Below are 27,070 nucleotides of genomic sequence, written 5' to 3' on the forward strand. Positions count from 1 at the left end.
GCAACTAAACAAACCATAAATCAAATAACATATTAGACATCAATGATACTATTAGAAAGCAATATTTGGGGGAAAATCTTGTATCATAGGCCCTCTCTACACTGCCATTTAAAATCCAGATTGTCTGCTTTGAAGTGTATATGGCAGTGTAGTTCGAAGCAGATAATGTGAATTATCTGCTTTGATAATCTGAATTATATGGCAATGTAGAAGGGGCCAGAGTCTACACTGCCATATAATCCAATTCAAAACAGATAATCTGGATTTTACATGGCAGTGTAGTAGGGGCCTATGATAAAACGTTTTCCCCCAAACATAGCTTTTAGCAGTTAAGATGCACTGTAGGATGCACTGTAGGATGGTACTATTATTTGTGTTTTTGAACAGATAGCCATGTTAGTCTTGTTGCATAAAAAAATCAGATGTTTCAGGATTTTCTGTCTACTTCTTCGGAGACATTGATGGAGGGAATATCAGATTTTGTGTATGAAATAGCAATTCTGTCACATTAACATATGTACCAGGCATTTTCTGGGTGTCAGGAGGGCCTCCCCCTCAACTTTCACCCCTTCTTTCCTTCCCCTTGTTGCTTTCTTTTCCAAAAATTGAGTATCGTCATCCCTTCACATTCACTGGATTTAGGGACACAAAATCTCCATGAAGATGAAAACCTGCACATTAAAAAGAATGTTTTTTAACCCGAGAAAGCATCTTTTAAGTAATTGCTAAGTTTTTCAGAATGATTTTATGATCAACATCCTCTGGAAACTGATCATATAAAACAAAACAATCGAAAGCTGAATTGGAATAATCACCTGAACTAGTAAGTGAAATAGACCTAATTCATTTACTTACTTGCTAAATGTATACCTTTCTTTTCCTCCAAGGCAGCATTTGCCATTGTGCCCTTCTCTCCTCCCCATTTGTATCTTCACAGCAGTTGTGTGAGGTAGGAACAACTGAGGCCCCATCTACACTGCCACAGAAAATCTGGATTATCTTCTTTGAACTGGATTATATGGCAGTATAGACATACAATCCAGTTCAAAGCAGATAATGTGGGTTATCTGATTTGATAATTTGGATTATATAGAAGTGTAGAAGGGCCTGATGATCTTTGCCAAGTTTATCCATTGAAAATTTTGTGGTAGGAGTTTGAACCCAGTTGTCACCAATCTTAGTCCAGTAATCTAATCATTACACAAATGTAAAACAGACGTTTGTCTTCCTGTTCCTTTAACACTTGGATTCATCTTGCATGTAATATGGACGTTGCAGGGTTTTTTTCAAAATTCAAATTTAATTGACTGATTCTTTCTTCTTTTTAGATATGAGGCAAAAATATCAATAATGACTCTTCAGGAGATTTTTCAGATTGCAGCCCGTTTATATCCTGAGAGAAGAGCAGTGTGCTTTGATGAATGCAACAGCGAGGCTCCTGTTACCTATACATACAAGGCAGTTATTACTTTGGCTGATGAACTAACAGCTTTATTGAGGAAACATTGTGAATTTGGTGAAAGTTTGGAAATAGGCCTCTACTGCTACCCAGGAATCAATTTGCCGTCTTGGATTATAGGGTATTGCTATGCATTTATATTTTTGGTTAACATGGATGTAGACTATGTTACAATCACCTCATTCATATATTTGTATTATTGCATCCTAGAAAATGCTGGAACCAATCTAAGATATTTTATGGTTATACATTAGAACTTATGGGCCCTTGGTAGCTGCTAGATTTAGGGTTTAGGACCTCATGTGGATACTGAAATCCATGGTTGCTGAAGTCCTATTATATTTTTTTCCCGTATTTTTCTTAATATTTCAAGCTGTGATTTCAAAATCTGTGGATACAGAGAGCCAGCGGTAAATGTATCTGGCTAATTTGATATCTGGAGAGAAATTTCCATAATATCAAAATTGTTCTGTTTAGTAGCAGAAGCCACTAGATCAGTGGTTCTCAATCTCTGGGTCCCCAGATGTTTTGGCCTTCAATTTTTAGAAATCCTAACAGCTGGTAAACGCTGGGGTTTCTGGGAGTTGTAGGCCAAAACATCTGGGGACCCACAGGTTGAGAACCACTGCACTAGATGGTGTGATAAATAGAATGAAAGACCATTGCTCTTTAAAATATACTGTACTCTTGGCCTTTTAAATGAAAAACTAATTGAAGACAAGCTATAACAACAAACCAACATTCATCTAAAATAAATGTTAATTTTATGATGAAGTATCCAGTGAGGTAATATCTAAATCTATGCCTTTTTAAAAAATCTGCTCTATACTTTTGAACAATTCAGTCTTTCTGATGCTTTTGAAACTTTGTAGTTCAGGTTCAGAATTAGTTTTTCTGAAAATCAAGGTCCCATCTACACTAATCATTTAATACAGTTTCAAATAAGTGTTGAAGAAAGTGGTTTCATTGCGCAAATAATTACATAGGAAATTCAGGAACCAATTTGAGGTTCGAGTGATGGTTACAAAAACCACAGACCACTGGTGTGCATTAAGGATTTTCTTAATGTGAGCATTGATAAAACTATGAAATTGAAACAATAGCATTTTCATGTGGCATATGTTATTTTAAATTTAAAAAATATATAGTTGAATTTTTTTAATTTATCAATACAATATAAATGCTCTGGGCTAGGTACAATTTTAAAATAGAAGATTAACTTAGTCAAATAACAAAAATCTAAAAGCACAATTATATGGTTGTTAAAAGAAATGTCTCTATTCAGAAGTTCACAGCCCTAATAGATTTAGTAGGACTCCTGCCAAAAAGAAATGACTTTGTGTGTAAATCTGTAGGTTATAATATGAGAGCAACACTCAAAGGTCCCTTTATACTATGTAACACATTTTTTGTTCCTGGGTTATAAATGTCATTTCCTAATTGGTTCTATCATAAAAACATGGAAAGATGTATTAAACTGCAAAAACTTTTGCGGGAGATCTTGCAGTACATTTTGCCTTAGTTTTTCAATGAATATTTCAGAGAGTCTCAATCAATTCAACTTAGTTTGTGGAAGCCACAAAAACTAAGTTTCTGCAGTAGAACAACTACTTTCAAAGTAGGTACCGCACAATTAAACGGGAATAACACTTTCAAACCAGAAACATTTTTTTTTTTCAAATTTTGTTTACATAATGTTGAATTGGGAGCAAAAAACTCAGCCTAGATCACTTCAGGGAAGGGAGAAGATAGACTGAATCAATTCTCATCTCTGTTTCCCAGTCTTAAACGACTGCCATTAACATCCATAGTTTTAGATGAGTAGTGATGCTTATATCATCATTTGAGCCATAAATGTTTTATGGCTCATCTAGATAAAATTATTTACACTGAAGTACAGCTTGCTTCATTTTTTAACTTGGCAGTAAGGGCCTCCTGATTTTTTTTCAAAAATTGATAAACCTTTTTTTATGGACAATGGGGAATATTTCGTATTTTGTGACAGGTGTGCCAAACTTTGTTATAGTTGAGGCAGGTTATATTTCTATCTCCAACTGATACTTGTTATTATGGAAGTCGTTCTGTCACTTCATATGCACCTCTCAAAGGTTCAAAAAATAGAATCCTGAGGTCTTTGTAACGTATGAATCTGCCCAACATTTTTGCACCACCTTTTGTAATATCAACTTTGAGGCTTTCTTCTGTGTAGCCAGTGGCAGAAATCTTTGAGTACCTTTGTATTTACATACTATGTTGGTAAAGTCTATTTGAAATGACATTGGCAGATAAGAGCTAAGAAATCCCCACATAGATTAGATCAATTTTTCTTCTTATACCCTGTGTTTCAAATTGTTAAATTATAAAGGGATAAAGGGAACAGAGAAAATGTAACTACCGTGTTTCCCCGAAAATAAGACAGTGTCTTAAATTAATTTTTGCTCCCAAAGATGTGCTAGGTCTTATTTTCAGGGGATGTCTTATTTTTCTATGAAGAAGAATTCACATGTATTGTTGAACAAAAAATGAACATTTATTATATACTGTACAGTAGTTGTCATCACAAACCAACATAACCAGACAAACTGTGAATCCTGTCAAGAATTTCTTGTTACTACCATTATTTTCATGTACAACTGGTATGTACATTTACCAATCCTGCATGCTATGGTGTTCTGTTTGTCAGGCGCTGGGCATGCTTCCAAAGAAAAACTTTGCTAGGTCTTACTTTCGGGGGAGGCCTTATATTTAGCAATTCAGCAAAACTTCTACTAGGTCTTATTTTTCGGGGATGTCTTATTTTTGGGGAAACAGAGTATGGAGCATTCATAAATGAATATATGGATTTTTTTTTTAAAGAAAAAGTCCTGACAGATTTTTTCTAACAGAAATACATCTTCAGGAGAAATCTGTGAACTGTTTTTGGTTCTTCTACTGTCTCTGACCCAAACATAACTGCATCTTCATGCAGAGTTTGAAATGTATGTTTTAAGGCACATGAGTTTATGGTATATTTGTGGATGGTATATTAGAAGAAAGGTATTTTTCAGTAGCTATGTTTGTCCTTTCTCTACCCCCATCCCACCACAGGGGAGAGTGTAATTTTAAATATACTGTATTTACATGTTAGTCTATTATGGGCTAATATGGAGGTTTTCTGCCTTTCGGCTCCATCAGAATTAGAAAGTGGTTGAATTGCTAAGGGAGATGTTGAGTTAGATTGTGTATTCCTGAGTGAAGATATTGTAACATAAAATACTGTAGGGTCTCTTTCTGATACAATCTATGAAAGCGCAGCATTTAGTGTTTGAGTTCAGACAACACTTTGCTAAATAAAATTATTTGTTTTGCTAGAATTCTTCAAGTGCCAGCTGCATATTCTCCTATTGATCCAGATGCCCTGCCAAGCCTCTCTGCCTATTTTATGAAAAAGTGTAACTTCCAATATGTCCTCGTAGAAAAAGACAAAATGGATGTAAGTCAATGTTTTTGACAGTTATCTTGCATGCGTTTTAAGAAACAATCCCAGTTGAAATCAGTGTGACATTCTCCCAAATCAGAGAACATAAAAGTTGCAGTTGTATTTATCCTGAATACTCTCACATAGTTCTTAACACTAAAGTGATTTGTTTTAATATTTCAATTCTAGTATTTTATAATGAAGTATTTCACAGAATTTAGTTGTTGCTGTTAAGTTATTTTTCTAGCTTTGCATTCATTCCAGTTACAAATGAACAGCTGGTTAAAAGATAGATGTGGCCTAGCATCAAAGATTTCAGCATTAAACTATATTATCTGGAAATAAATCCCACTAAATTCAATGGACTGTAACAAATTATAAGCAATTCAATAAACTTCATAGAAGGGTGTAAAGCACAAAACATTATTGCTACTTTGTTTACTTCTTTTAGAACATTGCTTAGATTGTATCCTTAGGGTTAAATATATTATCCTTTGTAGTCAGACTTCCAGATCTCTTTATAATTCCAACATATGTTTTTTATTTTATTTGTTACAAAATTACAGAGAAAAGGCTATACATTTAGCATAGTGGAATAAAAAAACTTTTATTGTCTTTTTCAGAAATTCACGGTAACACACGGACACTTGTTTACTCTTAATTCTCTTGAAATGCACAGTGTTGGCTTAATTCTTTTCCAGAGGAAAAATAGTGATGTAGATATAAATCTGATGATAGAATATGTCAAAGACAAACAGAGTCCTGAAGTGACAAATCAGCAACATGTGCCAAAACCATTCCAGGAGTTGTTGGATGTCAGAGAGAAACACTCCATAGCATATATTTTGCATACCTCTGGAACGACTGGGTTGCCCAAAATTGTCCGAGTGCCTCATAAATGCATAGTACCAAATATTCTTCATCTTCGGTAAGTGTGTTTTGATAAGACTGTTTCATAGACAAACATTTAACTAAATGTGAATAGTTAGAAACCACAGGGTTGTATATAAATAGTGTGAAATACTCAAATTATTATACTATGCAACAAAATTTGAAAAAAATATATTTTACTGATTTGAAAGTGTTGTTTCCTGTTTAATTGTGTGGTACTTACTTTCAAAGTAGTTGTTATACTTCAGAAACCTCATTTTGTGGCTGCCACAAACTGGGTTGAATTGGTTGAGACTCGATGAGATACTCACTGAAAAACGATAGCAAAGTGCTGCAGGATGTCCCACAAAAACAAAAATTTTGCTGTTTAATAAACTTTTTCCATGTCTTTATGATAGAACCAATTAGAAAATGACATTTATAACCTAGGAATGAAAATCATGTTACATGTTATCAGAGATAATAACTAAGACTAGGACCTCCCTTAGGCACGTAGCTGAAATGAAACAGGACCAAAACAGGATTGTGAATGGAATACGGTCTTTGGTTTGCTTCTTAAATTAAAGTTGCATAATGGCTAGTGCTTAAGGGCGTGATTGTGTTAACCATTGAGACTATCTGACCCAGGAGCCCATGCAGGGCTGTGTCATGGTATGCAAGTTTCTCCCCATAGACTCTGGCAAAGGAAATATTTTATCTCCAAATGCCAGTGTTGCTGTATGCCTTCAAGTTACTTTCAACTTATTGTCACCCTATCATAGGGTTTTCTAGGGCTGAGAGTGTGTGACTTGCCCAAGGTCACCCAGTGGTTTTTCCATGGCAAGTGGGGGATTGAAATTAGTCTCCAGAGTCACCCGACACTCAAGCCATTGCACCATACTGGTTCTTATGGTATTCCCTTCTAATGTTTGCTTTTACCATTCTTATCACAATATTCTTCAACTCATCTTCCTGATGACCTCATCTTCCTTTAAACTTCACAGTTGTGTACCTTCGTTCTAATTCTCTTTAGAAGTTGTTGCCACCACCAATATCTCATATCCCACTAATCCTCTAATAGAGCCTATGTGTGAAAATAAAATCAGCTTTTATTTTAAACTAGCATATAAATACAGTATTGTCTGGGTGCCACTGCCCCTTGTTTTCCCTTATTTCCTTTCTTCCTCCCTTCTCCTCACATGTCACCTTTCTTTCCCAATGACATCACAGAGGGCCTAGCTTCATCTAGCAACAGCTGTTGTAGTACAAGCAGACAAACACACTTTGAGTTTTAGATAGATAGATAGATGTCGTGTAACAGATTCAATGCCATTCTGTCTTCAGAAGCATATGGTTATCGTATAAGTCTGTTTTTCTTTCTTTTACATCACTTAAACTATTGGTCCTAACCAACTGGATATTCCTATACGAACTCCAATCTGACACCATCTTCATCTCAAAAGAACAAATCAATGCTGAGCTTCCAATTTCTGCCATTCATCTCCACATCTTGGAATAAAAAAAATGCCACCAACTGCTAGTAACACCAGTTTTCAGTCCCTCCCTTGTACTGATTCCATCAGTTACCATATATATAGACCACAGTATTTTGAGATTCATTCCCTGCTCCCAAGGTAGATCTTACCTTATATATAAGCTAATAACCAAGCTTCGATATAGATAAACTAATGAACAACCACTAGCCTTCTGCTTTTTGTGCAATTGTAACACATCTGGATTAAGACACAAAAGTTAATACTGCCCTGTCCTGTTTAACCATTACATAGAACACAGTATGTTACAGTAAAACATACTGTGGAAACCAATTTCATATACTTCAGGGTTTATGTTCCTTTTATAACATTTTTATTGTGCTTCAGGTTTTGCTAATAGATTATAAGCTTTTCAAGGCCTTCCAGTTATGTATTGAGACTTTGGAAAAAAACACACAAAAAAACCCCAAGCCAGTTAATTATTGAAATTTAACCAGTAGAGAACAGTTATTCAGGATTTAGAAAATCTAAACAATGATGTGTATGTTGTTTGCAAATAGATGTAGGAATATCTAAAGGTGAATTCATATCATAAATTAAAAATCCATGTAATAGTTTAAGATTTCCTAATGGATTTAATGGGATAGGGAAAGTCAGAGCTTGTAAAAGACTCTGATTATACTAAAATCATAGGCTAGTCTGAGGCAAGTGTGCTTCTGTATGACTTAGTTCCTTTATTTACTGAAGGAAATACAGATTCTTTGAAATAGGTGCAGTTTTCATATTCCATAACATATGTAACAGATGATATGTGTGTTTCTTTTTTCGATAGAGATATTTTTCAGATTACGCCAGATGATATTGTGTTTATGGCCTCTCCCTTAACATTTGACCCCTCTGTGGTTGAGTTGTTCATTGCTCTGACAAGTGGGGCTTCCCTGCTTATAGTACCCCACCTAATTAAGATGTTGCCACAGAAATTATCGAAAGCACTCTTTCATCAGCACAGAGTGTCTGTATTACAGGTAAGATAGCTTCTTGTCTTCTCATTATGTGGCCAAAGTACTTCAAAAGGGTTACGAATAAGTTTTTGGTCAACTTTAGATTTGGTTTGGTTATTTGGGGTGCCGATTCAGGAAATCGCATTGGATAGACCACATCAGCTGTAGTTTCAGATACAAAACATATGCCATCTAGTAGTCACCATCTGCTCGCCCACAAAAAAACATATTCAATAATCTAGAGCTGATGTAGTCTATCCAATACAGTTTTCTGAATCAGCACCCCAAATAACCCCAGGAACAAGCCTAAAACCAAAGACACCCAGCTTCCAGGCACCACATGCAATGGCTTCGCTCCGGGAGGGAGGAGGAGGAGAAGCAGCAGTCAGGAGGCTTGTTGTTGCGCCTTTCTTGGGTAGTCAGCCTCTCCCCTCCCGACATCCCCTCTGCCTTCGCACTATAAGGGGGTTTCACGAGACTATTTGTTCTTGTTGCAACGGTGAGGCAGTGGACCATATTTTAGTTCTTGGGGACCACTGGTGGTCCATGGACCAGAGATTGGGAACTACTTCTCTAGTACCAAAGGAAATGAGACAAGGCAATCAGAGATGTGGAGTGGAAAACAGTCAAGACAAAATGTGGGGCTCCCTATGTACACAGACTCACATATATCCTTTAGTGAAATAAAATTCTCAGTTGTACTGAATCATTTTTTTTCTTCACTTGAAATGAGAGAGGATGAAGCTGGAGGTACTACATTTACACCTCAGCAAAAGAAAGTAAAATTCAATATAAGATGTAGATATGCACACATACCAGTATATAATATATGGCAGGTACAGCTCTTCTGTTTGGTACGCATTTTTAAATTCTTTTAAGTGTAGTCTTTTTTTTTGTTTTTAAATAGAAGTGTATACTAACCTTTATAAAAAGTCCAATCAAATAACTTTCCCAACAACAAATTGCCCAAAAAGCTTTGGATATATGTGAGTATAATATTTAAACAGCACACGTTTTATCACATTACCGTCAGCCTTCCGTATTCTTGGCTTTCATTTTTGCAGCTTTGATTATTCACAGGTTTTATTAATATGTCCCCAGCACAACTCTGTTGCCAATTTCTGCCATAGACAGAACACTTCTGTAACAGTACTTTTATTATCAGTGTTGAACATACGTTGACCATAGAAACAGAGTTGGACAAAACCACATGGGCCATTTAGTCCAACTCCCTGTCATGCAGGAAAAGCATAATCAAAGCACCCTTGACAGATGGCCATCCAGCCTCTGTTTAAAAGCCTGCATGTTCAACTTGTGGCCTACTAAGACCCTAAGATTACATGTACTGTTTGTCAAGCCAGGTGTCACCCATCCTGTATCTGTGCATTTCATTTTTATTATTATAAGAGGATGTAGAGAGGTGTTTTCTCAACTTAAAGTTATTTTTTAATTCATGGCTTTTTAGTTTTGCAGGGGGTCCTGAGACCATAACCCCAGTTGACTGTACATTATTTAGAGCACTGGGGAAAAATCAGAAATACTGTGGGTCCTTTCACTGGGGTTTAGTTCCAGGACCCTCCAGTGGATAACAAAATCCATGGATTTTGTACATTATATACAGTGATGTCGTGAAATGCTATTCCTTATATGAAATAGCAAAATCAAAATTTTGGTTTTTAAATAAATAACTTCAAGCTGTGGATGATTGAATCTGTGGATGCAGAGTCTGGATGTGGAGGGCCAAGTCTGGGTCTGTTCCAATTTTATTTTTTCTGGAAAACCTACATTCCTGAAGAGAGTGCTCATCAAAATGGTCGCAAGTACCAGGTTGTCAAAGGAAAATCTGTTTTCAACGGTCACATATTTTGTGATATAATTGGAGCATTTCTCCAAGCAAAGAATGTTCACAGAAGGAGAGTTGTGTGTCAACCACACTGTGATCCTTCGTAACCAAAATGTACTCAAGACATATGTTCCTGAATCTAGGTATTCACAGAAAAGATGGGAATGGAGCAGCAGCTCCTTGCAGCAATTCTGTTCAAAATTATTTCAAAGAGGCATAAAAATTGATACCAGAGTATATTTTGAAATTTGGGGTCAGGACATTCGAGACAAGTGCAGAAAAGGTAAGAATAGTGGCACTTTGGAAATAGACCAGCACTATTAGTCACAACTTCTCTTCCAATAGTGGTGAACTACCTCCAGTATCTCATCATTCACACCACTCTTGTAGATGCCTGGAATGTCCCAAACCCAAACTTGGATATGGATGGGTTGCTGTCAGTTTTCCGGGCTGTATAGTCATGTTCCAGAAGCATTCTTTCCTCATGTTTTGCCTGCATCTATGGCAGGCATCCTCAGAGATAATGAGGTATGTTGAAAACTAGTCAAGTGGGGTTTTTATATTTGTAGGATGTTCAAGTTGGGAGAAAGAACTCTTGTATTTTTGAGACAGGAGTGAATATTTCAATTGGCCACCTTGATTATCATTGAATAGCCTTTCAGGTTCAAGGTGTGGTTGCTTACTGCCAGGGGAATCCTTTGTTGGGAGGTGTTAGCTGGCCCTAATTAATTCATATCTGGAATTCCTCTGTTTCCTGAGGGGTGTTCTTTATTTACTGTCCTGATTTTAGATTTTTTAAAATACTGGTAGACAGATTTTGTCCTTTTTCATGGTTTCCTCCTTTCTGTTGAAATTGTCCACATGCTTGTGGATTTCAGTGACTTCTCTATGTAGTCCAGGAAGTAAGCATCCAGAAGTTGAAAGGTTATTCAATGCCTGTCAAGGTGGCCAACTGAAAAACCTGCCTCAAACAAACAAGAGTTATTTCTTCCACCTTGAACATTCCACAGATATATAAACCCAACTCGACTAGTTTCTAACATACTTCATTACTTCTGAGGATGCCTGCCATAGATGCAGTCGAAGTGTCAGGGGATAATGCTTCTGGAACATGACCATACAGCCCAGAAAACTCACAGCAAACCAGTGGTTCTAGCCATGAAAGTCTTTGACAACACATTCTATATAGATATTGGTACAGTGTTCCCCCACTACTTTGCGGTTCGCTTATCGTGGATGCGCTGTTTTGTGGGAAAATTTATTATTTATTTATTTACCCCATTGCTGCTGCTTTTACTCCTCAGGGCTGCCCCCTTGCTTCGGCCCTGCCATGTGGCTCTGGCTGCTTCTGCCAGGGAAAAAGGAACGCTGCTCCACTCAGTGAATGAGTGAGGGAGGGCGGCAGAAGAGCCACACTCCTCTTCTGCCACCGCTTCAGCCGGCCATGCTGGGAAACGTGGAGGACTTGTGGAGGACTCTGCCCCTGCTTCCGAGTCCTCCACAAGTCCTGCCCTCTCTTCTGAGTCCTCCACATTTACCGGCATGGCCGGTTGGAGTGGCGGCAGAAGAGGAGTGTGGCTCTTCTGCCGCCTCTGCCGCCCACCCTCCCTCACTCACTCACCAAGCAGAACGGCGTTCCTTTTTCCCTGGCAGAGGCAGCCAGAGTAACATGGCAGGGCTGAACCAAGGGGACAGTCCTGAGGAGAAGCAGCAGCAATGGGGTAAATAAAATAATGTATAAATATTAAAATTAAAATAGCGTCCCTATTTCGCAGATTTCCACTTATCATGGGTGGTCCTGGAACGTAACCCCTGCGATAAGTGAGGGAACACTGTATATTCTTTGGAATTGACTAAATTGGTCAGTAGATCCAGAAATACTAGAAGCTGCTTTTCTGAATATTTGGCACACAGTAATTTTATCTTCTTACAGTAGTTTTCAAACTCAGCTTGAATGAAGCACAGGGAGTATTGTATTGCTGTCACTGCTGCCTGTTAAGTTAAAATGATGGTAACGCTGGGGCTTTGCTTAGGGTCACCCAGTAGCCTGCTTCAAAATGGATACTATAGTTGTCAGTCCCTGCTGCATGTAATACAGAAAAAGACTTTTGTGTTTGACTGCTACACATCTGGAATCTTATTTTCTACAATGTGCAGGCTACACCAACACTCATAAGAAGATTTGGAATTCAGTGTATTCAATCAAAGGTGTTATCTGCAGATACCTCGCTGCGCATCTTAGCTCTTGGTGGAGAAGCATTTCCTGGAGTGAATGTGCTGAGAAGCTGGAAAGAAAAGGGGAACAAAACACACATCTTTAATATCTATGGTATTACAGAAGTGTCTTGCTGGGCCACCTATTACAAGATTCCTGAGGAGGTTTTCAGTTCTCATCAGTAAGAAATGTCATTCTGAGGGGTTTTTTTGCCTGCATATGCCCTTTAGATAAAGGACTTGATAGTTCAAACTTTCTATAGCTGTAGCAACCGTAGAGTATTATCTTGAGTGTTGAGTATGAGGAACAAATTCAGATGCAGGCCGTTCGCATTTACTATCAGTGAAACACTTTTGAAAGAGGCAGTTTTTGCTGAATAGTGTTCCTTAATCTAAAAATTCATGTGTGGTGAAGGGTATACAAGAGGTTTGGCTTGCTTTTTTTCCAGATTGTCTGGATCATGTTTTGGGGAAGTGCTTCTGCCTTGTCTTGTCTTATCTTTTTCTCATCTTTTTCTCTCTCCTTGGTTTTAGATTTGATTCCCTTGTTCCACTGGGAGCTCCCTTATCTGGAACAGTAGTAGAAGTCAAAGACACAAATGGTTTTACTGTTCTAGAAGGTGATGGCCAAGTATATCTAGGTAATTTTTGTCTTTTGTGTTTGAAAAGAAGACGTTAATTAACTGAAGATATAGTAGGGGGCAGTGGATTGTCTGACTTTAAGACAAATTCAAATGGATAAGTTTAGCTAAGTGGAAACTATGAGGTTCAACAGCAGTAGGCTGGAAGAGAGTGTTGTTCTATTTCTTGGAGGCATCTCCTTCAAAAGTGTTAGAAATTAGATGGATCTTTGTTCTGATTCTACATGGCTTTTCTTACAGATAGTTTATTACTGTTGTAGTTGCTTGGAGCATTTATGTGACTAAATTTATTGGGAGCCTCAAGTTTTTAAATGATGATCAGCTTTGCCCAAACTGGTCTCCAAAGGTGGAGTAGAGTACAGCATTCAACACATCCATATAGCGTGGAGCTTGGTGTGATAGGGGTTATATCTGGGGAGGGGTTATATCTATCTGGAAAAAATATCTGGGGAGGGCCATGCAGGCAAGATTGACATAGACAGAGATGTTTAGGAGCAGCTTCACTAGATTGCATTTTTAAATCTGTTTTCCCTCAACTGGCACCTTTATTATTGAATTAAGTGGAGGAGAAGATTTGATGTTAATTAAAAGGAATAGAGCACTCAGTGGAAGGCAGTCCTCCAGTGTTTCCTGTGAGACTGGTAGGCTACTCAACCCTGGCAGTTGCCCATCCTTGCTGTCAGTTATGTGCTAAAGCAGGGATGAAGAAGTGGCAAGATTTACAGGACTTACTTTCTTCTTTACTATATTGGGAACTACCAACTGAGAGATTAGAGAGATGGGCCAAAACTAACAAAATGAAGTTCAATAGGGACAAATGCAAGTTGCTCCATTTTCACAGAAAAAATGAAATGCAAAGATACAGGATGGGGGATGCCTGGGTCAACAGCAGAACGTGTTAAAAAGATCTTGGGAGTCCTCGTGGGCAACAAGTTAAACATGAGCGAATAATGTGATACTCAGCTAAAAAAGCCAATGGAATTTTGGCCTGTATAAATAGGAATATAGTGTCTAGATCCAGGGAAGTCATGCTACCCCTCTATTCTGCCTTGGTCAGACCATACTGGAATACTGTGTCCAATTCTGGGCACCACAATTTAAGGGAGATGTTGACAAGCTGGAATGTGTCCAGAGGAGGGCAACTAAAATGATCAAGGGTCTGGAGAACAAGCCCTATGAGGAGTGGCTTAAAGAACTGGGCATGTTTAGCCTGCAAAAGAGAAGGCTAAGAGGAGACATGATGGCCATGTATTAATATGTGAGGTGAAATCATAGAGAGGAGGGAGCAAGCTTGTTTTCTGCTGCCCTGGAGACTAGGACATGGAACAATGGGTTCAAACTACAGGAAAGGAGATTCCACCTGAACATTAGGAAAACCTTCTTAACTATTCAGCAGTGGAACTCTGCCCTAGAGTGTGGTAGAGGATCCTTCTTTGGAGGCTTTTAAATAGAGGCTGGATGGCCATCTGTCAGGGGTGCTTTGAATTTTCCTGCTTCTTGCAGGGGGTTGAACTGAATGGCCCACAAGGTCTCTTCCAGCTCTATGATTATATGAAATCAGTAGGGAAAGACTAACACTTGGAATTATTTTTAAACCTGATTGTTTTGAATACTAGAACAGAATGTAGCCCACAATCCATGTACACAAAATCCACCAACTTTCTTAATTTTAAAAATTACTTAGGAGTAAGCTTCATAATGGCATAATTTGCTGATTTGACTGCAAATTACTATGCTTTACCGGTGGATCAAGCTCTTATTTTCTCATCATATCTACTTTAAAGACTATGCTGATCTATGTCCAACTGGCTCCAAATGGGTTTGAATTGTTAAATCCATGAAACTTAAACATTATTACACTAAGAACCCATTGATTCTATGGGTCTGTTCTGCTTAGTTCTAAGAATTGGATTTAGGCTTTGTCCTCGTAATTTAGCATATTCTCATAATTGTAAAAACAGTTAAATCTAAAATGCTAAGAAAAAATAGAAAAACAAGCTTAATGTTAAACAGTAGATGGGAAATATCTGTGTATAGGTTGAGTTAGGTTCAAGAGCAGACATTACCCAGATTATAAGATTTTGCTGCTTGTTTCTCATTTGAGTTTTATGAAAACGTATAACTTTATTTTGAACCAAACTGGGGAATCAGAGGTTTATAGATCCCAGTTTCCATCAGCCCTAATTAACACAGCCCGTGGTTAGGAACAGTGGAAGTTGACATCCAACAACACTTAGAAGGTCAACCCAGAGTCCCCACCCTCATCACAATTAGGTTGGAATTATGTTGGTGTTGTGACCAGTGATCATATGTTGTGATCATATGTCAGATAATACTCAGATAGCATGGATGAACTTAATCTCCTTTTAGCATTGTATACTCCCAGTTCTTCCCACAAACAAACCAGCTTCAAACCATGGTTTGTGAAGCAGGCTTATTGAAACTAACCATGGTTAGTGATGAAACTATGAGCCTTGATTGAGATGCCACAGGGAGCGATAGTTTGCTGAAAGCAGAAGCTTCCAACTTCTTTGACTACTCATGTAGAATACACTTATGGATACATATATCCTGAATGGTGAAATGCAGACTTCGTGAGCTCTTTTGTCCCCTTGAAAATGCTACACAGAAAGGTGGGGGAACTTAGCTATAAATGCATGAGAAGGAGAATGGATAATCCCTTGAATTCAAGCTGAAATGCCTTCCATAGTTGGCTAGTAGGAGGCATGGCCCAAATCCAACTCATTTTGTTTGCATTTATGTGCTTATTAGCTGCTTGCGGTAATCTTTGTAACCATCCTTGTAACTCCAGATTTTTGCTTGTGTACTCATTTATTCTGTATCTTGTGGATTGATCTGAAAAGGGACTGACAGATTGCTCTTTCTTGTTTTGCGCAGGAGGGAAAGAACGTGTCTGTTTTCTTGATGAGGAAATAACATTGCCTATGGGTACAATGAGAGCAACTGGAGACTATGTTCGAGTGCAGGGCTCTGAAATGCTTTTTTTGGGGAGAAAGGACAATCAAATTAAGCGACATGGCAAGCGCCTCAATATTGAATATGTAGAACAGGTAGGTGTAATAAATAACAATTCGTAAGGGCCATACATTGGTACTTTGGTGAATTTAGTCCATGAAGTATCTGGAAATTGGTCCCAAAGTTTCTTAAAGTTATATTTGATAAAATAGTGTTTCCAAGGAAAACAAGAGATGAGTTAATTGATAGATAACAGGTTAATGGACCCTACATTGTTCTTGTCATACAATTATGGTTTGGTTTGGTTTTTTTCATGTCAGGAGTGACTTGAGAAACTGCAAGCCGCTTCTGGTGTGAGAGAATTGGCCGTCTGCAAGGACGTTGCCCAGGGGACATCCAGATGTTTTACCATCCTGTGAAAGGCTTCTCTCCTGTTCCCGTATGGGAAGCTGGAGCTGACAGATGGGAGCTCATCCTGCTCCTCAGATTTGAACCACTGACCTTTTGGTCAGCAGTCTTGCCAGCAAAAGGGTTTAACCCAATGCGCCACCGGGGACTCCTTACAATCATGGTGAAGAATCTGAAGAAACATGAAAGGCAAAGACATAATTTAAAATATTCTGGGTAGAGAAGTAATTATAAGATTTGCTGTACCAATCATTAGATGGATTTTTAGAATGGGTTGTAAAGAAAGGCATAACACTATCATAAACCAGGCTGGAGAATCTGTGCCAATCCAGACGTTTATGTATCCCAATATCCCAAAGTCAGCCCAAGCTTACATGGCCAGTGGTTACCACAGTGGCAGCTGACATCCAACAATACTTGGAAGATCAATCCAGGTTTAATCCACACCAATCACAATTATTTTGGAAAATACAGGTGTGGGAGTTTCTTTTCATTATATGCAGTTTGTGGCTTTTTACAGTTCTTGTTGAAGTAACTGAGAGCAATGGTTTAACTTTTGCAGATTGTAGAAGGTTGCTGCCAAGTGGAAACGTGTGCTGTGATATCCTATCAACAGGAGAAACTAATTCTGTTTGTTGTGCCCAAAGGCCATTTGAAAAGAAGACACTTTTTAAAGAAACTCCAGCAATTTCTTCCTAGTCATGCAGTGCCGGATGACTTTTTGTTGATTGATAGTTTGCCCTTCACCGCACATGGTAAAATAAATGTTTTGAATAAGGATCTTTCTTAATTTAAACTGTTTTTCCTATTTTACAAAGTAGACTTATTTAGATATATTACTTTTAAAATATATACAGTACATAAACCAAGCACAAATATCCAAGCATGCCAGTATTCTGTAAGATCTTAGTTCAGTTTTTTGTCCCAAGTAGAGCTGATCCATTTAATAAGCAGAAATTGAATAAATTGTTACTTAACAAGTTCTGATTGTTTGACTAGTATTGTTGGGACTAATAAATGAATTTAAGCCTGATAAATTAGCCCTGTGACAAAGGAAATTGAGGGAGGGGAAGAGAGAGTGAAAAATATATGAATACTGTAGGTTGTATACATATAGGTTGTGCTATTTAAGAGTGTAGAAGCAAAATGTCCTGATTTCCCTAAAGTAATTCAGTAGAAACAAAGCCATGATTCAAAAGTTACCTTAGGGCTTATTAGGTGCAGGGCTTTTGGGTTTCTTGGAACAGTGCTCTTGTAAGTCATTATGTGCTCTTGTAACTCATTCTGTGAAATTAAGCAACTGCAATGTGGTTAACGGTGGTATGAAGATGCATGTGAGTCTTCTCTATCAGTGTTACAATAAAAATAAGTACACATTACTTGGCCCGCAGTAGAGCTCTTGAGTCATAGCAGATAACAGAGTTTCACATTGCACAGCTATAGAATCATAGAGTTGGAAGAGACCCCATGGGCCATCCAGTCCAACCCCCCACCGAGAAGCAGGAAATCGCATTCAAAGCACCCCCGACAGATGGCCATCCAGCTTCTGCTTAAAAGACTCCCAAGAAGGATCCTCTACCATACTTCGGGGCAGAGAGTTCCACTGCCGAACAGCTCTCACAGTGAGGAAGTTCTTCCTAATGTTTGGGTGGAATCTCCTTTCCTGTAGTTTAAGCCATTGTTCTGCATCCTAGTCTCCAGGGCAGTAGAAAATAAGCTTGCTCCCTCCTCCCTATGACTTCCTCTCACATATTTATACATGGCTATGTTAGTCTGTGCAATGTAAGAAAAAAGTCTTGCAGGCACCTTTTATTTCAGCCTAAGTTTTGGGGGACCTACAGTTCATTTTTTCAGATAATAATTATAATTATAATATAATAATAAAGCAGATCTCGTAGCTCAATGAAGTCTACTCAATTTTTAAATAATCAATACCTTTTATCTCTCTTTATATAAAGGCAAAATTGATGTGTCCGAGCTGAACACGATTTACAGTAATTATCTCAGCTCCAGAAGGAATGATGCCAAGCTGAGCGAAAAAGAAGAATTGTGGCAGAGATTGCAGTGTTTATGGAAGGTACTGGTTTCAGATGTATCTTCATCATAGTGATTGAGTTTCTCCTAGGCATGAGTAACGAAGTAATTCTGAATAAGGAACTGGAATTCATTTTAAATATTTTGCATCATTAGTAGGATTACTGTATCTCTTGCCACTCTTAAAGTATTTTAATGCAGTTTTTTGCAGTGGTTCTGTGAAAAGTATATTCCCCCACACATATCAAAGGTGACAACTTGATAAGCAGTTGCTACAAATAAGGTAAATTACAGTATGGCAAAGGAACCTTTATTGCTTGTCTAAGAACAACTGGAGACTGGATTTTTTTCAGTGACTGTTCTGTAGAGTTGGCATTTGTTGGAAATATAAATATTATAAAAAGAGGTGCATCCAAAAAAAAAAACCAACAGAAAAGTTACTATTGATTGCCTCTGTTTTATCTGATCTTCTTTATCTCTTTTCATTTTATTTTGTGTGCTGTCGTACTGTATTTTATAACTGGCTTAAATACTTATTAGCTGCCTGGAGTTGTGTGTAAACACCAAAAAGACAAGATATAACTGTAACTTTAAGCTAAAATGAATGAATATTTAGGTTCTTGTTTTTATGACCTGCTATATATGTCTATGGATGCACCGAATTTTCATCCTGATGTTTTTGTACAGTTCATTGTAGCCCTTTCATAGAGGTATCTGCTGGAACAAATATTGTCCACATTTTAGAAAAATTCTCATATCCCTGTAGCCTGTCAGGCAATGTGTGCATGCATTATTTAATTCTGAGCCAGAGACTGAAGCCAGAAATATGTGAAATCTGAAAGAATATAACATTGGGGAATAAACGCAGGAAGAGATACACACACACACTTGTGTCCCCCACCTCCTGATGCCTAATATATCCAAGGAATTTCCTCTGTTTAAAAGTATAAAAATCACATCTTTGCATATCTTAATTGAATCATGAGTTAGTTCTAAAAGGGATGTGAATGGTCTGTTCTAATTTCTTTCAGAGGCCTGTCCTTTTGTTGTTTCATAACTTTCCAAATTGTGTCACTGTTAGATGGGCAGCAGTCTAAAAGCACATATGATAATTTCTTTGTTTCCTCTCATTTTAGTCTCATCTGAATCTTCCAGATGATTCCAGCAGCATTACAAAAGAGGCGTTGTTTTTGCAGAGTGGTGGAGATTCCTTAAAAGCATTACAGTTCCATGAAGAAGTTGAATTTATGTTAGGCAAGACAGTGCCGGGGCTCCTGGAAATTCTTCTTAGTCGTTCTGTTGGGGATGTCTATGAGCATATTCTAAGGACAGCTTTCCTGGGTGATGATGTAAAAGGAAGCTGTACAAATGCTTTGAAAAGAAAAAATTATGAAAACGAGAGTGAGGACACCAGGGCAAAGCAAAAACAGGAAAGGCTGAGTGCTGAAGTGGACCCAGTTGGATTGATTGCTTTAAGACGAGGGAACCGATCTTTGTCTATTGGCGAGCCTTTGAAGAACCAGAGTGAAACAGAACAAGTGGGAGATAATGCAACACAGACAACTCAACATGATGTAACAATTGCCAGCAATGAAAATATAGCAGAGGTGGATTTTGTTATAAAAACCTCTTTACAAGAGAATCCAAGAAAAACTTTTGAAAATCTGGCACTGAGCATAAGATGGAAGTCAGATTTGCAGAAGTGTGTAGATGCATCTCCACTAGTGGTAATATCGACCTCTGATAATTATCCATCTTCCTTTGTATATATTGGATCTCATTCTCACATAATTCAAGCAATTGACCTACATTCCGGAGAAGTCAAGTGGGAAATCAGCCTTGCGGATCGTATTGAGTCCTCTGCCTGTGTATCCAAGTGTGGAAACTTCATCATTGTTGGTACATATTGCTCTTCCTTTTCCTTTGACATTTTAAGCGTTCTGAACAGCTAGTGTTTTCCTAAGACCCCTCTGTAGTTATGTAAGTACCTTCGGTTCTTTTTTTGTCTTGAAACCATATGGCAGTGGGAAGCATGATCATGAAGCAGGGCTTTCTTTTTTTTAAGTGAATGCAGTTCATATCAGTGGACATACGTTTTATAACTGCTGGTTTTTATGAATTGACTTCATGTATTTGGAAAGATGATACCTATTTGGAAGTTTCAGGGAATCTGTTGTTCTCACAATGGACTAGTGAGAACCCATTGCAACTTACTATCATATAATCCAGTTTTAAAATGCAGATTAACTGCATTGAATTGCAGTATAATCCAGTTCAATGTGGTTCAGTCTGCATTATATGAGTCTACACCAGGCATGGGCAATTTTTGGCCCCGCAGTTGTTTTGGACTTCAAGTCTCACAATTCTTAACAGCCAGTAGTCTGGCTGAGTTTTCTGGGAGTTGAAATCCAAAACAGCTGGAGGGTTCAAGTTTGCCTATGCCTGATCTACACTGACCATTATAATGCAGTTCAAACTGGATTATATGGCAGTGTAGATGGGGTCTTATTCATCCATTGCAACTAGTCAATTGAGACTTATTTTCTAAGTATTACTTCTTTCTGTGACCACAATTATATACAGGATGTTACAATGGATTGGTGTATGTGCTCAGAAGCAGTAATGGGCAAGTACACTGGACATTTTCCACGGAGGATGCTGTGAAAAGTTCTCCGACTGTGGATCCTTCCACAGGACTCATCTTCATTGGATCTCATGACCACCATGTGTATGCCTTAGATATTTATGTAAGTAGTAATGAATGTTAAGATATACAAAAATTAAAAACAGATTTCTTCGTTTCTTATTATTTAGGATTGCTCCTGGGATTATTTGGGGCACTGATTCAGAAAATTACATTGGATAGACCACATCAGCTCTAGTTTCTTAGATATGATTATCATGATTTTTTATAGGCAAGCAGATGGCAACTGGCAGATGCCATATGTTCTATATCTCAAAAACTAGAGCTGATGGGGAACAACTGGCGCCATTTTTGGAATCAGCAGGTCAAATATATAGTCTGAAACAGGTCTAACATTTGAGGCACCAAAATATTTATTGGCCGGTGTTTGAAAAAAATAAGGGGCTCCTTGAAATGCAACACTACAATCTTAACTAAAATCCCATACAAACAATAGACCACCAGCCATAGATCACTTATTAACATAAGCATTTGGAGATTTAATAGAACTGTACCTCCTTTAAAACATGTTTACAACTCTTCTTATTTTTATGATGCTCACAATCAAAAGTCTAGTTACCTTACCTATGTCTTTGGGTGCCTAATCAAGAACGCCTCATTGAGATCCATATAATACACCAAGTTCAGTCTAAATAAAGTAAGCCCTTTTGAGTCTGGGTAAGTGCATATAGGATTGCTGGACTGTTAACACCATTGCTAACCCTTATCATAAGTGTTTCAATGCTATTCTGAACATTGGATGTCTACCATATTCCTACTGAAGCCTTGCAGCCATAGTTATTTGTGCCCAGAGAGGGGATTTGGGAAGAGGTCCCAGAGGGGTCTAGTTGTGTTCCCATTCCCAGATGCAGAGTGATTGTATCATCCATTAAAGTCTTCCATGGTGTCAGTGGTTGTGATAATCTTTTTGTATCTGTTTGCAGAGACACAGCTCTGTGATAGGTTGGTGGGCGGCTTTGCTTTTCGCAGAGGAAGGAAATGCCAACCTCCACAGCAACTAAAAAATAACTATCTGCAGGCATAATTAAGTAATTTACCCCTGCATATGCCACTAACAGAATACCAGCCCTTGTACTGTATGTTACAGCATCGTCTCTTTGTTATGAGAACAGTCAGCATAGGCCTTTGCATACCTTCTGCAGGACATATATAGCACAAGAAGCAGAACTATACTCCTCATAACATCCTTCTGAACAAAACAATGATAACAAAATGCACAAGATTTTGGGTATACCATACTGAGCACAAAGATGAATTTGTAGGATAATACCATACTTAAAGCAGGCCTGAACAACCTGTGGCCCTCCAGGCGTTTTGGACTTCAGCACCCAGAATTGTTGTTGTTGTTATTGTTGTTGTTTATACTCCACTTTTTCTCTCTACAAGGAGACTCTTAAATAGCTGACTAAGGTTAAATAAGCTGGCTAAGGCTCCTGGGAGTGGAGGTCCCAAACACATGGAGAGCCAAAGGTTGTGCAGGCCTGCTTTAAAATATATGCATTTGCATGTTTGTGAATTTTTTTCTGTAACATCCAGAAACATAACCTTAAATTTATGTTTTCTTGCGCTGACAGAAGGAAGAGTGTGTTTGGAAGTTAAACACTGAAGCTGGAGCTGTATTCTCCTCTCCTCATCTCAGTGTATTACCTCACCATTTGTATGTTGCGACACTTGGAGGACTGCTGCTTGCTGTAAATCCTGTATGTATTTTTTGGCTTTGTATTGTCTGGGAATGTGTGCTGGTCTGGGCTCCCTAAGGGCATTTGGAACTGTGGGTAGGAGGTGCTGAAGGATTGTTTTGGAGAGACTCTTGTGCAGATAATGAAGGAAAAGAAATAAAAGACAGGCTACTTGATGTACTTCAGATGTTTTGAACCACAGTTCCAAACTATCTGAAGCTACACTTGATGCAATCCTTTAATGTCTTCTATCAGAGTAACCTTCCAAATACCACAATCAGTGTATATGTATTATGTATTTTATGATAATGTTTTTATCTGGGTATTTTAACTGTGTTTTACCCAACTTTGAGCTGTGAGGAGTGGCATGCAACAAATAAGTTGTTATTATTGTATTCAAAGATAACTAATTAAATAGATCTTTATTCCATCCATAACCTTTTAAACTATTGTTAAGTGTATTGGCCACAATTCACTAAGGCATAACCTATATTGGATCTACACTACCCTATATCTCAGGATCTGATCCCAGATTATCTGGCAGTGTAGATTTATAAAATCCAGTTCAAAGCAGATAATCTGAGATCAGATCCTGGGATATAGGGCAGTGTAGATCCAGTTCTAGAGTTGCACATCTGTGATCGTTTCATATTGAAGATCTCTTCATATTTTCCAATTTGAGGAATACATAGGGACTGTGAAAGTTCTCCAGTGCTCATTTACCGTGCAGCAGCAGCAGCTGCAATTAGCTGGAGTCTATTCCCTGTTGATCAGTAAGCTTCAGTTTAATGTTTCCATCAGCTCAAAACACACATAAACACCACACAAGTGATTTTTGGTACAAGTGAGAATTGTGACATTCTTCTGACTGTCACTATGGAGATCACTCAGGAGGAAATAGAAACATCAGCCATCTGTTTCCCAGTTGACAGAGGAACAGACCTTCTTGCCTGGGAAGTGATGGGGGTAGAGATAATCCCGAGTTGCATAACTGGCTAATAATACAGCATCACAAATGTACTGTGGTTGTTTTTTGAATTAACATCTATCCCATGAGAGACTTTTCTGTTTAATATGATTTATGATGATGTTTTCTTTCAGTCCTTATCTTGGCCCCTCAGCTCTGGAACTCCCTGCTATCCTTATGGTGGCAGGCTAAAACCTTTTTATTCAGGCAGGCTTTAATGAAGGAGGTTTTCAAGATCAAGTTGGGGGCTGTGGTTTTGGCTATGAATAGATTTTTAATTGGTGTAAGCTGTTTATTTTAAATTTTAGGGATTTTGAATTATATTGTCTCGGTTTTACTGTAAGCCTCTTTGAGTCTCTTTTTGGAGAGAAAAAACGAGGTATAAATATTATTATTATTCACATTTGATGTATATACTTAAGATTAAGGTATATTTGTTGGCCACCACCACTTTTTTCTCTGTACTTGTATATTTATATTTTTACTCGGATTAGATGTATACTGTATGTTGTGATTATATTGTGTGTTTTGATAAGGCCAATTGGCTGATAATAAAAATAGTTTTGTTTATTATTCACCCAGTTAATTGATAGATCTGGGTCTTTATTCAGATATTTACACTTATAACTTGGTTTAAGTCAGGAATGGGGCAAGTGGAGCTTCCGACTCCAGCTCCCTTTTCGTAGTTCCACAAGCTCGTGCCCTCCTTCCATTAGATCTCATGCATTCTACGGTTAATAAGTGTTTCTACAGTAGGGGTTTATCTTTGAAATACCCACCATATGTGTGTATGTGTACGCACACACACACAAACTGACAAGTCAGCCAGAAAACCTGGAAGTAACCCTGCAGTCACAGTCTGGGTTGCATTTTTGGCTCACTTTGCAACTCTGCAGGCTGCCGATGTCTGTGTGAGAAAACTGTCCCTTATTGCTATTGCAGTTGTCAATCATAGGTTTATTATCTTCAATAAATCAGAGTCTTCAAAAATTCTAAAACATTCCTTTATACATCTACAGATTATGGGGAATATAATCTGGAAACATGTTTGTGGAAAACCTATCTTCTCATCACCACATTGCAACAAGGACTCTGTGTGTGTTGGGTGTGTGGATGGAAACTTGTATTGCTTTAGCCACTTCGGAGAAAAGGTAAAAAAATAGATCATGCTGCGTACATCTGTTGTTTATAGACTTCTTTGTTTTTCTGTGTATGGTTTATTTCTGTACTTCTCAACAGTCAAAGTGTCTTATGTGAGCTCACAAAAGAGAGGGTGAGAAAAGAAATACAATACAAAAGTAGAAAACACAGCATTAATCTTTTTGTAAAGATAGCTGAACAATACAACAGTAGAGAATAGCAAGTGCATGATGAAAAAGCATGAACAAAAATTTTAAAAACTAAAAGACTATGGTTATCGTGGGGGAATAAAATTAGGATCTTTACCTGTTTAGTCTCTTTAGTCTTCCATAACCAGTATGTTATTATAGGAATGTAAGAGTAGGTTTGATATGTTTTTGTTATTCATTCATGGTTTTGGCACTCTTTTTACTTTATTTGTACCTGAATTGTTCATTTGAGATGCTCAAAAAGTAGCATATAGACTTTCCCCACATTTCTTTCCTAGAGGCTGCTATTCAGAGAGAGAGAGATGCGGTCTTTGTTTCTGAGCACAGCCTCATGACAAGTAGCTATTTGAAAGTTTTAGCCTCCAGAATGTATTTATTGGAAAAATTGCTGGCCACTAGCACATCTCACAGCAGCAATACTGAATGAATTAAGTACTTTGTGTTTTCTGTCCTGAAATACTTGCCATTCAGTGGCATTGCTTGACTAATGGCTTCTAGTGTTGCTAAAGAAGAAGGCTTCTTTATCCATACTATGCATGGCTTCACACATCTCTGTCAAGTTCATCCCTTACTCCCTTTTTAAAAACTTTTAAAAAAAGACAAATACATCTTTCCTTTTAAGGGAAAGTGCCCTTTTCTGATAATTAATTGGAGATCGCGAAATTTCCTTTCAAGTCCAATTACATTCCTAATTGGGAAGATAAGCAAGTCAGAATTGTACTGTTAAGTCACCAGATTCTATTACTGTTGTTTTAAACAGCCAGTAAAAGTTCTGGAGAGATTTTATTATCTTTCCTTTCAGACTATTTTATTTGGAGGTGGGTGGGGGGAATCAGGCTCTTAATTTTTAGACATTTCTTTTTTAAAAGGAAAATGTAATTATGTTGGACTTGGAAATGGTCTGATAACACAATGTAACATGATTTTTGTTCTGGGTTATAAATGTAATTTCCTAACTGGTTCTATCATAAACACATGAAAAAAGTTTATTAAACTGCAAAACCTTTGTTTTTGTGGGACATCTTGCAACACATTTTGCTATAATTTCTCAATGAATATCTCATCGAGTATCAACCAATTCAACTTAGTTTGTGACAGCCACAAAAACAAAGTTTCTGGAATATAACAACTACTTTCAAAGTAAGTACTGCATAATTAAACAGGAAATGACACTTCCAAACCAGGAAGGGTTTTTTTTTTTCAAATTTTGTTACATAATGTAAGATACAGTTTGGTTCAAGAATGTCTCTTGTGCCAAGTCCTGCTGCCCATTCAACATGTTCTGAGGCCTTTTCTCTTCTTGATTTTGTAAAAAAAAAAACCCTCATTTTAGAGCACAATCATTTATAGAATCTAGAAACATTGCTTTTTTATTGTGACTGGAATATGCTTTGATCCAGTTTCTGGGAGGGCAGTTGTTGTGACGCGTCAAGTCATTACTGACTTAGGTTCACTGTAAAGCAACCCTATGCCAGGGTTTTCTTGAGCTGAGAGTGTGCAACTCACCCAAGAACACCCAGTGGATTTCCACAGCCAAACGGAATCAAATCCTGGTCTCCATAGTTGTAATCTAATGTTCAGATCCAACGCCATCTCTTATTAATGTCTCCTTGATTTATTCTGTATCTCATGCTTAAGTAATTGGGTTATGAGTAAAGGTTAGTTACTTTTGGAGCCTGATATTGCCCTCAGCAGTGATTTGGTAGGAGAATTTGCCCCATTTGAGTTTTCCCGTTTCTTGATTTTATGTCCTCTGTTACATTGACCTAAAGCCTAATTCAGAAATAACACACATTTGGATACACTTTGCTTGAAATATCACTTGAGATGAAAGCATCAGCTGATATTTGCAGCTAACTGGGTGAATAGAGTCCTTACAAATGTGAAGGTGGGAATAGAGTAGCTCTATATGCTATATTTGAGTATTAACAGTTGCTTTCCTCTTTTGTGGAAAGAGGCAACCAAAAAAGGCTCA

General features: G+C 37.8%; 1 protein-coding gene across 5 annotated transcripts in view; it reads left to right on the forward strand.

Moving 5' to 3' along the window:
- aasdh (aminoadipate-semialdehyde dehydrogenase) overlaps nt 1-27,070 on the forward strand; it is a 33,674-nt gene that overhangs the window by 4,298 nt on the left and 2,306 nt on the right. For 2 of the 5 annotated variants that reach the window (XM_003221579.4, XM_016994032.2), the window contains exons 3-15: nt 1,363-1,580; nt 4,811-4,931; nt 5,540-5,844; nt 8,112-8,304; nt 12,281-12,519; nt 12,872-12,978; nt 15,877-16,049; nt 16,925-17,117; nt 18,321-18,439; nt 19,533-20,295; nt 20,980-21,143; nt 22,675-22,800; nt 24,766-24,897. In XM_003221579.4, coding sequence (XP_003221627.3) covers nt 1,363-1,580; nt 4,811-4,931; nt 5,540-5,844; nt 8,112-8,304; nt 12,281-12,519; nt 12,872-12,978; nt 15,877-16,049; nt 16,925-17,117; nt 18,321-18,439; nt 19,533-20,295; nt 20,980-21,143; nt 22,675-22,800; nt 24,766-24,897 — 2,853 coding nt within the window. Of the gene's footprint in view, nt 1-1,328; nt 1,581-4,810; nt 4,932-5,539; nt 5,845-8,111; nt 8,305-12,280; nt 12,520-12,871; nt 12,979-15,876; nt 16,050-16,924; nt 17,118-18,320; nt 18,440-19,532; nt 20,296-20,979; nt 21,144-22,674; nt 22,801-24,765; nt 24,898-27,070 lie in introns of all 5 variants that reach the window. The other 3 variants (XM_008111700.3, XM_008111701.3, XM_062981535.1) reach the window with 2 other exon arrangements.

The sequence above is a fragment of the Anolis carolinensis genome, chromosome 5 (genome assembly GCF_035594765.1).
Source record: "Anolis carolinensis isolate JA03-04 chromosome 5, rAnoCar3.1.pri, whole genome shotgun sequence".
NCBI lineage: Eukaryota > Metazoa > Chordata > Lepidosauria > Squamata > Dactyloidae > Anolis > Anolis carolinensis.